The following is a 13,958-nucleotide window of genomic DNA, read 5'->3' as shown; positions in this document are numbered from 1 at the left end:
AGAAGACTGCTAATCAAAACAGTTAAGAGACATTGTAGGGAGAATGGTCACATTGAAGGGGGGCATGACTATCATCCACTGGTAAGTCGTTCATTATATCATTTTAACAATTTATATACATATGAAATCACTTGATGATGAGTTGATGATCATGGTTTATTTATGTTAATCAATTTTATATAGGTTGATCTTCCCAGGGAAGTACATGATATGAACCACAACAATCCGAAGAATATGGTTTTCGAAGTGGAGGAACATGGAGGTGCAAATATCCAAGATGAAGATAATGATCCCATGGAAGATGACGATCATGCACTAGAAAACACAATTGAAGAGGATGGTATAAATACATTGATCCATGACACATCTAGTCCAAGCGTATCTGATCATGATGATGATGATAGCCTCGATGTACCTCTACTTCAGAAGGCATACGAGCCCCTATACAAAGACTCCCAAACAACTCTTCTCTTTGCTGTATTGTTGTTGTTGAACTTGAAGGTTATGAATGGTTTATCCAACATAACAATGTCACGTATGTTAAGGTATGTCATATATGTCTTTATAGTTAACAAAGGGTGAATAATGTACCACTAATATTGTTTATATTAACAACTTATATTTTTTGTTGTAGATTGATAGGCGAGTTTTTGTTACCATCATCAAATATTCTACCTCGCTCATATCGAGAATTAACTGCTATTATGAAAGATATTGGAATGGAGTATGAAGCAATACATGCTTGTCCCAATGATCATATTATATATTATAAAGAACATGAATTTGCAACACAATGCCCTGTATGTCATACGAGTAGATATCGAACAGATCGACTAACAAAAAAGGTGACTCAAAAGGTTCTTCGTTACATCCCCATTATTCCACGGATGCGACAATTATTCAGGTGTAGTAGCTTGGCTCAATTTATGGATTATCATGCACGCAATAGAAGTCAAGATGACATTATTCGAATCCCTGCGGATGGTTCGGCATTTATGCACATAGAGAAAAAGTGGCAACACTTCAAAGAAGAACCTCGTAATCTCAGGCTTTCATTGGCAGCGGACAGTGTCAATCCATTTGGAGAGATGAGATCTGTTTACTCGGTGTGGCCTGTTTTTGTTATCAACAATAACATTCCTCCGTGGATGTCAATAAAGAGGGAGCACATTATGTTGGCAATGATTGTTCTAGGTATCTTATCATTTGATAGTTATTAATTTACACATACTTACAAATCTTGCAGTAAAACGGTCACAATAACTATGTAATGTTACTATTCATTCAAGTAGGTAAATATCAAGTAAAAGATATGAATGTATATATTGAGCCTCTTATCGACGAGTTGGTGGAGTTATGGAACGGTGTCACTATGTATGACGTGTCTAGACCAATACGACAAAGAAAATTTCAATTCCATGCAATACTTGCATGGACAATACATGATGCCCCAGGGCTAACACATTTTTGTGGTATGTTATAGTGAATTCAAGTTGCGCACAATAATTCTAATTATAAAAATCAACATATTTAATAATCCAATTACATCATTATCTTGTAGGTCTTCAAACAAAGGGAAAATTTGCATGTCCAGTTTGTGGTCCAAAGATGAAATCTCGTCATTCAAAAAGTTTAGGAAAGCAAGTGTTTGATGAGTGTAGACACTTCCTCCACAGGAATCATAAGTATCGAAGTACGGAAAAACATCTTTTCAATGGGAAAGAAGAGACTACATCAAAGCCACAAAGAATGACACCTCGCCTATGCAAGTTGGAATATAATAGAATTAATCGTCGAGGTAATGTCGTTCCACCTAATGGTTTATGTTTGTAATTTATATATTTCTATTGTGATTTTTGTTGACTAATTGTGTAATTGATGATTGTGAAGGTCGTCAAGGCAATACTGGCAACCTTCCAAAGGGACTAAAAAGCTATCCTAGACAATTTAGTAGGTTGCCTTACTACGAGCACTTACAAATTGTGCATTTGTTTGATACTATGCATATTGGAAAGAATATAACAAAGACATTGTGGAAAATATTGGATGGAAGGCGTGACAAAGAAAAAATTGTCAAAATTTGTAATGACATACATGAATCCAATCATGCATTGAAAAATTTCATTCACTCAAATAGCAACAGAGATCAGATTAATATAAGTGCCCTTCCATGGTTATTAACGAAGTAGCAAAGTGATGCCATAAAAGAAGTCATACAAAAAATTCGATTTCCCACAGGATTTGCTGCGAACATAAAAAATCTCATATCAAAAAAAAGTGAATTTGGGTCAGGGCTTAAAATGCATGATTGGCATACTTTCGTCAAGGTAAGTTATGTTCTTCTGTATTTACAATATATTCATAAACTACGTGAATTGTTCGTTATGTTATGTTAGAAAACAATGAAATGATTGGTTTATAATTACTGCAGTACGTGCTTCCTCTATCTCTCCCAGAGAACTTCAACAATAACATCAAACAAGTGATATACGATCTTGGAAAATATATGAGGTAAGCAGTAATATTTGTTCAATTTGTTGTATATATTTATTATATTCGTGATTTGTTTTTCTTGCTATGTAATCTATTGTATATTATTTTGTAAAGTCTCATATCTATATATTTTTTGTGACTTGAATCTCTTAATGTAGGTGGTTGTCATCTAAAGAAATCCATAAAGAAGATATAAACTATTGGAAGAGAAGAATTCCTCATTTATTGTGTGAAATGCAAAAGTGTCTACCTCCAACTTTTTTCAATGCACAGGAACACTACCTCATACACCTAGTTGAGGAGATTGAATTGTGTGGACCTGTACACACTAGGTCAATGTGGATGGTTGAGAGGAATTTGAAATCTTTGAAGGCTTTGGTTCGACAAAGAGCACATCCTGAGGGTTCTATGGTAGAGGGATATATGGTAAACCAGACTATGGTGTACATTACTGAATATCTTCCTAAGTTTGCATCAAATATCCATGTAGATCGCATTTGGGATCTCGAGCCTTTTAAAAAATTAGAAGGGGAGTACTTGATGGGGAAAGGTACATTGAGGAAAGTGAGAGGTAATAAATTATAAGATGTTATTGTAATAAATTATTTCTTAATCTTCAAAATAAATCGGTTGTAAGTTGTCTATTTTTTTTTTTGTACAGGTGCTCGAGAGTGGGATGCACTACATTTGTATATTGCAAACAATCTTGATTGGATGACGGTATGGATTGAACGATGTCAACATTTTGGTCGCACATTAACATGGGAAGGTGTATCTTCATTGGTTAAAGAAGCTCATCGTAATGGAGATTCCAATGTTACGCAAAGGGAAATAGATTTAGCACGTGGTTCAAGAGATTTCCAGGTACGTACAAATTTATTAATCACCTGTATGTTTATCAACTCACGATACAATAATTTTGATATGTTTCACATATTATTGCAGGTTAAACACCACAAGGCTATGTTCTGTAATGGTCATAAATTTCGCGTCAAAGTGTTGGATGACACGAAGAAAACTTGTGATTTAGGAATAACTGCAATCTTTCAAGTGACTAATATTTCATCTAGAAATGACTTACATCCTCAAGAGTCTGAAAATCGATACTATGGCATTTTGGATGAGATAATTGAGTGTGACTTTAGTTCCTTCAAATTAGTACTCTTTGTTGTCAAATGGGACAGGCTATGATTTAATCCAAATGATCCTGATAGAACTGTTATTGAACATGATAATGGATTTACAATGGTTAATACAAGGTTTTTTGAGCCAGTTGAGGATGAACCTTATGTTCTTCCAAGCCAATGTGAGCAGGTATTTTACTCAGAGGTTCCACATAAATCGGGTTGGTCATTTGTTGTTAGACATGAACCGAGAGGAAGGCCAATAAAGTATAATGCGATGGAAGAAGAAGATATCGAAGAAGTAGAAGATGATGTAGATGGTGATCACGATCGATAGTTATTGGATGATGTTCCTGACACAAATTTTCATGAAGAAGAAGAAGAAGATGATGACGATGATGCTGCTACTGATGATGATGATGAAGATGATGTTGATGTTGATGATGATGTTGATGATGACGACGACGACGACAACGACGACGACGATGATGGCGAGGAGGATGATGATGATGACGACGACGATGATGACGAGGATGATGATGATGATGATGATGATGACGACGACGAGGATGATGATGATGATGGAATTTAGAGGTATGCCATCAATCCTTAATATATTTAATATTCATTTCTTGATAGAAATATATTTGTCTTATATATATGGTTACATAGTTTATTCATTATCTATTTAAAAGCTACAAGTTTCAACTACAAATAGAATACTGCTAATCTAAATTAACTATTAATCTAAATTAATTAAATAAAACTATTTAAAACACATATTGATGCGTGAATGTATTGAGCCTTATTTTCTTTCAGGTCAAAAGCATTTGTAAGTGTTTAGTTTAGAAAAGGGAATTCATTAAATATCTATAAAAGGGAGTTGTACCTAGAATAAAATTCATAGGGAAAACATAATATAAGTGCTTACCCAATTTGTTGGTTAATAATTCAAGTATCCCTAACATTTCATTTTAGAATAGGAATAACATTGTATCAGTATGTTTATTTACAGACTAAAACTAGAAAACTTATTTCAGTACATGTATTTGGATCTATGGGATTTACACAGTAAGTAAAAAGAAACCAGTAATCCATTTTAAAATTATTATAATGGGTTTTGGAAGAAATTACAGTTATCTTAATTAATATAAAATATCTAACTGAATTTCAAAATGTTATGCAAGTGGCTTTAGTCTAGGTGTTTCCTCCACCTCCACACACATCAAACAACTTCAAATAGTATGTCCCCAAGGTGACTAAGCCCTCAACTCATCAGCTGATACAAAAACCCAGTTTTAGCCCTTCACTAGGCCTACTTCCCTAGTAGGCTTATAATGTGAGCCTGATTTAAGTGTTTTATTGTGCACCTTTTAATGTTTTTAATTTTTATGTGGTGCTAATGATGGATGTGATTATGATTATGATGTGATTATGCTCACGATAATTGAATTACATTTGCAAGAAATTGAACCTCTTTCAGGAGCATCCCGCACAGTCTCATGGATCAACAGGTATAAGTCAATACTCCTTATAGAAAGTCTATTTAATACACTTATCAATAGTAAGATTGATGTCTTCTAAGATCTCTCCCATTTGCAGGTACCAGCGAATAGGTATTTGTCAGAAGTGTCTTCCTCGAGTGAGGGAAATATAGGAATAGAAGAGGAAAGTGAGACATGCAGTTTATCTAGAATAGGGAGATTAACTAGAGGTCAAAGGACTAGAAGGAAATTCAATAAATGCATGAAATTTTTCCTTGCTCAAGGGGGTTCATGTTCTTATGATGATGAGATGGAAGGCGACATCGAGGTGCCCTTGAGGTACCAACATCTACAGAAACATTGGGTACCCAAAGAACTTCCTCCAATAAACACTGATTTTTGTGTTAACGAGAGGTTATATCGCATAGCACCATCATCACTGCATGGTTTGGGCCTATTTTATATGGATGGCATAAAGGTGTCTTACAACAAATTTTTTGAATTGATGGAGTATGTTGGACCATGTTACAATTACAAAAGTTGGATGCATATTGTTAAATATAAAAAAAGTATGCGTAGGTATGCCCTCTCGGCAAATTATATACAATAGCAAGACAATAATCAAAGTAAAAGTGTGGCTATATACATTGATGGAAGGCCAAAAGCAACAGGGAATATTGTGGGTTTTATAAATAGTACATGACCTGGGTCAACTATAAAGCAACCCAATTGCATATTTGAGGCGCGCGAGGGAAATCGTGTATTCATCTGTGCGATAAAATCAATACGTGCAGGGGAAGAGCTTCTTATTGATTACAATTTGAACCGCATAGATACAAACAAGGCTACTATCATGGGGGTGGTACATACTATTAAACCAACTTATAATCAATGACTCCAACATACCATTTAGTCAATAATTTTTTTGCTAACATTTTTATACTTCATCTTTGACACAGGGGCACAATATGGAGCAACCGCCCGGAGGGGATGCTAACGATGCTCCCGGCTCATCTACACATGAGCAAGTAAAACTCATTTGTAATTGTGCAAACTAGATAGAAGCAAAATGTTATTTTTTTAATGTTGTTTTCTTTATTGTTTTGGAGTAATTTTGATAATACTAATACTATTGTTGTCACAGAGGGTTAGTGGTCGGAGGGAGGGAAAGGAACCTACAGTCCCTTAGCAGGCCCCCCCTGAGGAGGACCCTTTCTATATCAATTTAGCAGAGACCGATGACCCGATCGGTTCGATTAAAATTAATTTAAAGAAAATTAGCAAAGAAATTCTACGTTTGGCAACCATAAAGCCTATGACTCAAAAAATAAAAGATAGGGCATCTGAATTTTTGCACACCTCTTAGTCCTTAAAAGTAAGTATTAATGAAAATTTTAATTATAACAAGAGTTCAATAATGGTTTTTATGTTATGCTCTTTTATGGCATTAATTAAAATATGGATGCGTTGTCTTTACAGAGTTTTTTGCTTGATTTCGAGCCCCGTTTCCATGATGAGGGTGCTGCAGGTAATTCAGGTAGATCGCATGTTCCATTCTCCACTTCTTTTTTCCACTGAATATATATAGGAATGATCGTAATCATTGACAATACATGCTCGAACAATCCTTTTTTTTAATGCTCTAACAATCTTGTCCATGCTAGTCCATGCGTTCTATATTTATGCATGCTCTAACAATTTTATTCTTCAGCTTCACATCAATTGAATCCTACGATGACGCCGCCTCCATCCAAGACAACCACAAATCTCTTTTTGACTGCTGAGTCAGCAACACACAGCTTACATGCATCGACTGTTGCACCATCTGCTGGTACACAAATCCCTCTTTTTCTCTCTTATGACAGCAACAAACAGTTTCTTTTTTACAACTTTATAACATCAATTATCATTTGTTCTTTTATACTTCGATCGTGACAAAGACTTATGAAACTTATGAAACTTTTTGCAATAGGACCTGCAACATCATTTCTTGGATGTTCCTATGTTCCTAGTACGGGAACGGTGAAGGATGTCACATTGATCGTCAGCGACGATGAAGGCATTCCATTAAAAGTAGCCAAAGTTCCAGGTACTTTAAAGTTATTATTATTCTATAGTGATATAATAGTAATTTAGTTTTTGATCACTCTTCATCGACTAATGATCCCATGATTGTTTTGTAGGGAATGATCTTTTTTGGAGAAAACTTGGTGATGAGTGTTTGCGAATATTTGGGCCCACCATGCGTACCTGGTGGAACATCATATCCTAACTAAAACCCCAAACCACTATTTTGATTTCATATCATTGCTATAATAGTTTTTCTTTTCGTCCATTTCTTGAACTATATTAAAGGTAGCTTCACTTCATTTTTGAGTCTAACATGTTTTTTTTTACTTAAAAGGTGGAATCACCAACGCAAACCGTTGAAGGATGATCTTATAGAGAGCATGACCCAACTCTTTGGACCTCGTGCATTCGAGAGAAACAAGCTCCTTGAAAAAGTTGGTTTATGTTTGAAGTATATTAGGGACCAGTACAGAAAAAATAATATTACACCAGTGGAGAGTACAACAAGGTATGTGATATTGTTGATAATCTAATTATGTACTAATTAACCTCCATATTTATACTATCTAACATATTTCAAACTTTTCATAGATTGCCTGACACATCAAAGGCAAGACTAGAAAAGCACGGGACACACAAGCTCAGCTCTGGTGGTTTTTCGAAACTTCAAGCAAGAGTTGTAAGTATTAGTAAATGAAAAATTGTATCAAATTTTTTATATAATGTAAAGGGAAATGCTAGGACTCCCTTATTTAGCTCATCAATTATAAATAGGTCAATAGAATATAATAACAGTAGTGGATTTTCATATTCAATATAAACAATTCAACAATTGAAGTCAAGACTCTGCAATCTATATTAGTGAAGAAAACTTGTGATTCACTAATATGACATTATTTAAAATCTCACCCTTGACTGAATTTTCCTCCAATAGTTGAGAATAAAGGCAGTGATTGAAAGAATGAGGGAATGCAGTAGCACTTGGAGCCATTTTTATTTCCAAAGAGCTGAACTAACTCTTAGCCAACTTAAGAATTTGGAGAAAATATGTTGGTACAAGAAAAGCATACAAACACGCAACATTTATATAGTAGATTGCTCCATCAAAACTGCTCGATTTTTCTCCTATTATATTATAATGGATATAGATGATTTGATGTTGATATTTTAACTACCCTCCATTGGTTGATGAAACAATGCAAGTAAAATTCACCATACCACGCAAAAATGTAGGGCTCAGAGTTCAATAGATGCCTCACAGAAGACAATAAGAGAATTGGCTTCCAACAAGGCTATAGAGCCGTGGCTGAACGGCTACGAGTTGAAATTAGTGTGGAAGGTTCTAATACTGATGCATCTGTGCCACAGGTAAATAAGCTAAATGAAATTTATTTCAAATTGAATACTTTACCAATTAGTCTATTTGATGTTAAGTTCCAATATAAAGTGAGTATATCTGTTTTAAGCAAGCAATGATAACAATGCATAGGATGTTGGAATGCAGCCTGACAATCCTTCTACACAATCTGTGGATGTCGAAGGTTCGCATGATGTGCATCCCAGTGGTGGAGGTATACATTTGCTATTAAATTTTTTATATGTAATTGCAATTGGTGTTTGGATTAACGTAACATTTTGTATAGCAGATGTAGAGGATCGAGGGGTCGATGTTCATGACCGTGTTGACATTGAGTCCAGACAAAATGGTGTGGTCAAATCATGTAAAGAGACACAGTTATGTTATTTAAAATAATTAAATACTTGTAACAATTATAATAAATTATTTTTAATATAACTCTTTTATTTGTTATTGCAGAGGACCCCCCTTTGCAACAGCATAAGAATTTGAGATCATCAAGAATAGAGAACAGAACAACTAATGAGGGGGGAATTGATGATGACACTGATGCTCCTCTTAGAGCTTACATAGAAAAAAGAAATAGAAAGAAAAAAAAGAAATGATTGTCACTACATACCTTAATTGATAATGACTGTATTTTATGTCTCAATGAATTTAATTATGTGCTAATGAATGTTCATGAATTATGTGTTAATGTAGAATATTGATGAATGTTGCATGTTAACGAATCTAATGTGTTAATGAATGTTATCATGTGATATTGATTGAATGTTACATTTTATTAATGGTTGAAAGAATGAATGAATGTTAGATGTTAACGAGGAATGTAGAGTGATGTTAGGGGGAGGGGGGTGGGGCCAAATGAGCTTCCACCTTCACGTGGTTGGCCCTGTTTAGTAGAGAATATTAAACTATTCTCGAAACAAAGTGAAGCTCAATAAGATACTTGTTATTACCTTTTTTAAAAAAAATTGTGTGCTTTAGCCTTGATTTTTGAGCATGACATTAACCTTTAAAAAACTCCATGGTTAAGAACATTTGGGTTGGAGTGGTGCTTGGGTGGGTAACATCTCGAGAAAGCCCAACGCTTCACCTCCATGAGAAAACCTAGATGCAATGACTATTTAGTGTTTTATTCATTCTAATGAGAAAGAAGTTATTGTGAAACACTACTCATAAACATAGACCAATGAGTTTGACCGAAAACTACACAATTGAATCCTGATAGCAACATCACAACATTAAAAAAACTTATAACTTGTTAATGCACAATAAAATTTTGTGTCAATAACAATAGTTTTTGGCTAGTTGAAAGTAATACTTATCAAAGTTGTTTGTACTTCCTCATGTAAGACATTTGATATTTACTTTATTGATACTAGAAGAAAATATAATGAACTCCTCCTTAGACCGTTGAAGATAATAATGCAACAAAACCAAATCTATAAAAATTAAGAAGAGTGTTGACATAAGAGAAAACAAGACGAGAAAAGAAACATAAGATATATACTCAAATAACCACCCTACCCCAAAACACACGAATGTGTGTTAATTCTCCATATAGGTTGTGATACACTCATAAACTCCAATGCTTCATAAGAGATCACCACTCGAATTTCTTATGAGTTCAAATACCATTTCCTTAAAAAAGCCAAATAAAATTGTCAATTCAATCTTCATCCAAGCCTTCAATATGTAGGCCAAAGAACCTACATTGATTTTCCAAAGAACCGGTTAGTGCTCTAGTATTATGCATTTTATCAAGCTCCAGGGCATTAAGGACAAATTTCATAGGTCCGTTGTGTAATGACATAGGGTGGAGCCATTAGTAAATCTTACAGCTAAGGACTAATACAAATTTTAATGTTGCCAACCTTGGAGATGCATCTTAGTGAAAGGCTTATGATGCTCATAATTGTTCTTTTAACAATGTGATTTAGCAAATATGGTAGGTGATAGTTTCAATTTCCCTGATGTCTTCTTTTAACTCTTAGGCAGTGTTTCTCTGAGCTTCTGGGACTGAGGGATGCAGGGAAATAGTTTTGAGGACAGCAATTTTTTTCCAAAAGGTTATGGCTACTAAAGTAACTTCAAGAAACTAGGAGAAGCTGAAATTTTGAAAAGTAAATACAATGTACTGAATTTGCAATGACCATCTTCCCACCTCTACCTTCTAGAGGCTTTAACTTTTAAAAGTTTTTCTTTAACAAATTAGCTTTTTTTAGAACATTATGCAGAAAATGATGCAGGCTGTCTAGTTTTGAGAAAGATGGCATCCTTTCCAAGTCTCTGAGTCTTGAGGATGTCTGGAACATCAGGACATCTTCCACTCCCCAGGTAATGCAATATGCATTCCCATGGAACACTGCATTAAGGTTGTCTTTTGGATGACAACTCTTTCTTCTGTGGGGTACTTGATGTCATGGTTATATGTTGGGAAGATTGTTCCATTGGTAGAATTTTGTTGTTCTTGATGCACTTCTAGAGATTCATAAATATGTAAAAAGGCATTGACATACAAGAAACTTCATGATAGATGAGAAATCAATACAAGATTGTATGTAAGGATTTCATGTCATACCCACCCCATGATTAATCTCTTTCAAATAATGTATCAATATGGGGCAAAGGTGTCGTGGTCATAAGAAGTATATAATACTTAAATTGGCAAATGGATATTAAGTAAAGCTCTTGAAGAATTGACTATTTCAGAAACAACATATCATTGTCACTGATTATACAGAATTGATAAAGAATCTCCTATTGGGTTTGAGATTCAAATCACATGTTTTAGAAAATAACAAATATTTCACTGTTAGTAAATTGAATGCTTTTGTGATGTCTGGCAACTCGTTCGACAATTATTATGTTTGATGGGCATGATGAATTGTCTCTTCTGCAAAGCTTCGTATATGAATTCATTTTTCATGCAATAGATTTAATTTTAATCAAATAACCCATATTTAATAAAGAGCCAAAGAACAGTATTAGTAATAGAATAAAAAATCCTATGTCACACAGATCTGTCATGGCAGTTATACTTTATATGCAGAAATCTACAGTTTTTATGACCGTTTTAAAAATAATTGTCTATAATACTATATTGAGGAACACATGCTTGATAACTTATTCTGCCCCATTTTCAAGGCATGAAGTATTTAACATTCAAAGATGTTGAAAAAGAGTTGGTACTGCTCCCTAAATTAATCTTTAACAAGCAAGAGAAACCATGTTTACTATAGATTTTAAGCTAATCATTTAGAAATATCTTAAGAGGCATTCGGAGCATTTTTCACAGGCGAGAATAGAGAATATTAGACACTAAATCATTATTTCGAATTTGACCCCACTTTATTTTGGCCTTTGTTCATTTTCTCTTTTAGTATCAGTTTTAATCATTTCTACAAGGAGATGAGACTTGTTCTGTTATACATCTACATGAACACCAATTTACAACTGATAAAATGAATCTATCTTCAATCTAGTAGGTGTCAGGGGCTGCAGTTTCAAGATTTGTTTGAAATTTACAAGTCAATCTATCTCTTTTATATTGCTTAAGAGTTTCATTGTTTGTCACATGATGATGCACATATCTTATGTTTGCCTAGTCAGATCAAGGAAGAAATAAGATATGTTCTAGATCTTACAAAAGTAATATTGTCTCAATTTGGTTTTAAGAGCTATGAAGTCAACTTATCAACAAAGCCTAAGAAAGCAGTGGGTAGTGATGATATTTGGGAGAAAGCAACTTCTACTTTGAAAGACGCTCTTCAAGACAAGGGTTGGGATTATTCTGTCGATGAAGGAGGAGGTGCATTTTATGGTCCAAAGATTGATCTTCAGATTGAAGATGCCTTTGGAAGAAAGTGGCAATGCTCAACAATTCAGGTAAACATATTTGGCCTATACTCATGAATTTTAATTAGTATAATCTTGGGGAGTTGACTTTGATTTTTCTAATCGAAATAATACTGTGGACATTTGTATGCAGGTGGATTTTAATTTGCCTAAGCGATTTGATTTATTCTATGTTGATTCAAACTCAGAGAAACATAGGCCAATAATGATTCACAGAGCTATCCTAGGATCTCTTAAACGCTTCTTTGGCATATTAATAGAGAATTGCACTGGTGATTTTCCCTTGTGGCTGTCTCGAGTACAAGCCCGTCTTTTACCTGTAACAGACACCCAGGTCTGTAGATTGATTGCATGTTCATATTTTGTTTTTCCTACAAAGGGTTTCAAGTTGACTGATTAATATTGGAATTCAACAGGTACTGTACTGTCAGAAAGTGGTGGAAATGATGAGGAAAAAAAATATTAGAGCAGAAATATCATATGGTGAGCGTCTTAGCAAACTAATTCGGAATTCAAAAACATAGAAGATACCATTAATGGTTGTTGTGGGGCCAAAGGAGGTGGAGAGTGAAACTTTAACTATTCGTTCAAGGCATGGTGGAGAACTGAGAATGATGACCGTCAATGAGGTTATAGAAAAAATTGAACAAGCAGTAGCTGCCAGAAGTTTTTTGTAGTGGATGGTTGGAAATGGTTGTCATGACAGTTTTTGTAGGACAATAACCTTTTCTTGTTTTCATTATCTTTTTTGATAGCTGAGGAAATCAGTAATGAAAGCCAAGAAGCCTTTTTCCATCTAGAAAATATTTTTTTAGGCAACATATTTTAGTTCACACATTCGTATTCCCAATTGTTGTTGGTATCAATTTCCTATGCTATTTCATGTTGTATTTAAACCTCCACTATGGGAAGATGTGTCAATATTTATTTATTGTAGGCACAGATCAATCTGTCCAGATAATTACTGTGAATATTCATCATTCAACATGGTGATTATTCATCATACAAATGCTAGATATTAAAAGCTGATAAGATTTTTATGGCCTCAGAAACAAATGTAATAAATTTGATTAAATAACCATTCTGACATGTGTCTAGGCTTCTTGTTGGTGTGAGCTTTATGACAGACAACACAAAATAAAATACCAAGGGGTACTTTATCCTCTCTTGATCAAAATCTTTATGTTCTAAATAGATGAACTATGTGATCACAAAGACAACTCCAAGGTTCCAAATGTGTGTGTTTTTAATGTCCAGGATAGACTATCATGGTAGGATGATTTGTTGAAAACCTCCAAGGATACTTACATGGTTATTCAAGATTTGATCATTCAACTTTTGAATTTCCCTTTTCTTTTTTCTTTTTTTGAAATTTTGTGGGTTTAACGCTTACAAAGATTTCTGAAACGAAGTGTAAAAGAGTAGGGTTTATGAAGATAATTTTAACCTTAAACTAATTCTATACTAATCCAATGAACTTAGGGCCCGTTTGGTCGCGAGCATAGGAATTGATAATAGGCATGTAATATTGGGAATAGGAATGGCATAGGAATTGAGAATAGGCATGAT

At 34.3% G+C, this 13,958-nt stretch overlaps 2 protein-coding genes across 2 annotated transcripts; both read left to right on the top strand.

Annotated features, from left to right (window-relative positions):
- Positions 1-2,592: 2,592 nt before the first annotated feature.
- LOC149555540 (uncharacterized) lies at positions 2,593-3,689 on the top strand. Its single transcript, XM_089829433.1, has 3 exons — positions 2,593-3,064; positions 3,155-3,357; positions 3,678-3,689. Exons 1-3 carry the CDS (start codon positions 2,728-2,730, stop codon positions 3,687-3,689), a joined length of 552 nt encoding a protein of 183 aa, XP_089685559.1. The 5' UTR covers positions 2,593-2,727.
- A 7,144-nt stretch (positions 3,690-10,833) lies between these two features.
- Positions 10,834-12,913, top strand: LOC149555539 (threonine--tRNA ligase, chloroplastic/mitochondrial 2-like). The gene is made up of 4 exons (XM_089829432.1): positions 10,834-10,868; positions 12,140-12,419; positions 12,523-12,723; positions 12,806-12,913. Exons 1-4 carry the CDS (start codon positions 10,834-10,836, stop codon positions 12,911-12,913), a joined length of 624 nt encoding a protein of 207 aa, XP_089685558.1.
- Positions 12,914-13,958: the final 1,045 nt, after the last annotated feature.

This window comes from Cupressus sempervirens, chromosome 5 (assembly GCF_028749045.1).
Source record: "Cupressus sempervirens isolate cs-2001-9-10 chromosome 5, ASM2874904v1, whole genome shotgun sequence".
In the NCBI taxonomy this organism is placed as follows: Eukaryota; Viridiplantae; Streptophyta; class Pinopsida; order Cupressales; family Cupressaceae; genus Cupressus; species Cupressus sempervirens.
The sequence above is the reverse complement of the archived record's forward strand: the minus strand, read 5'-3'. Positions and strand labels throughout refer to the sequence as shown.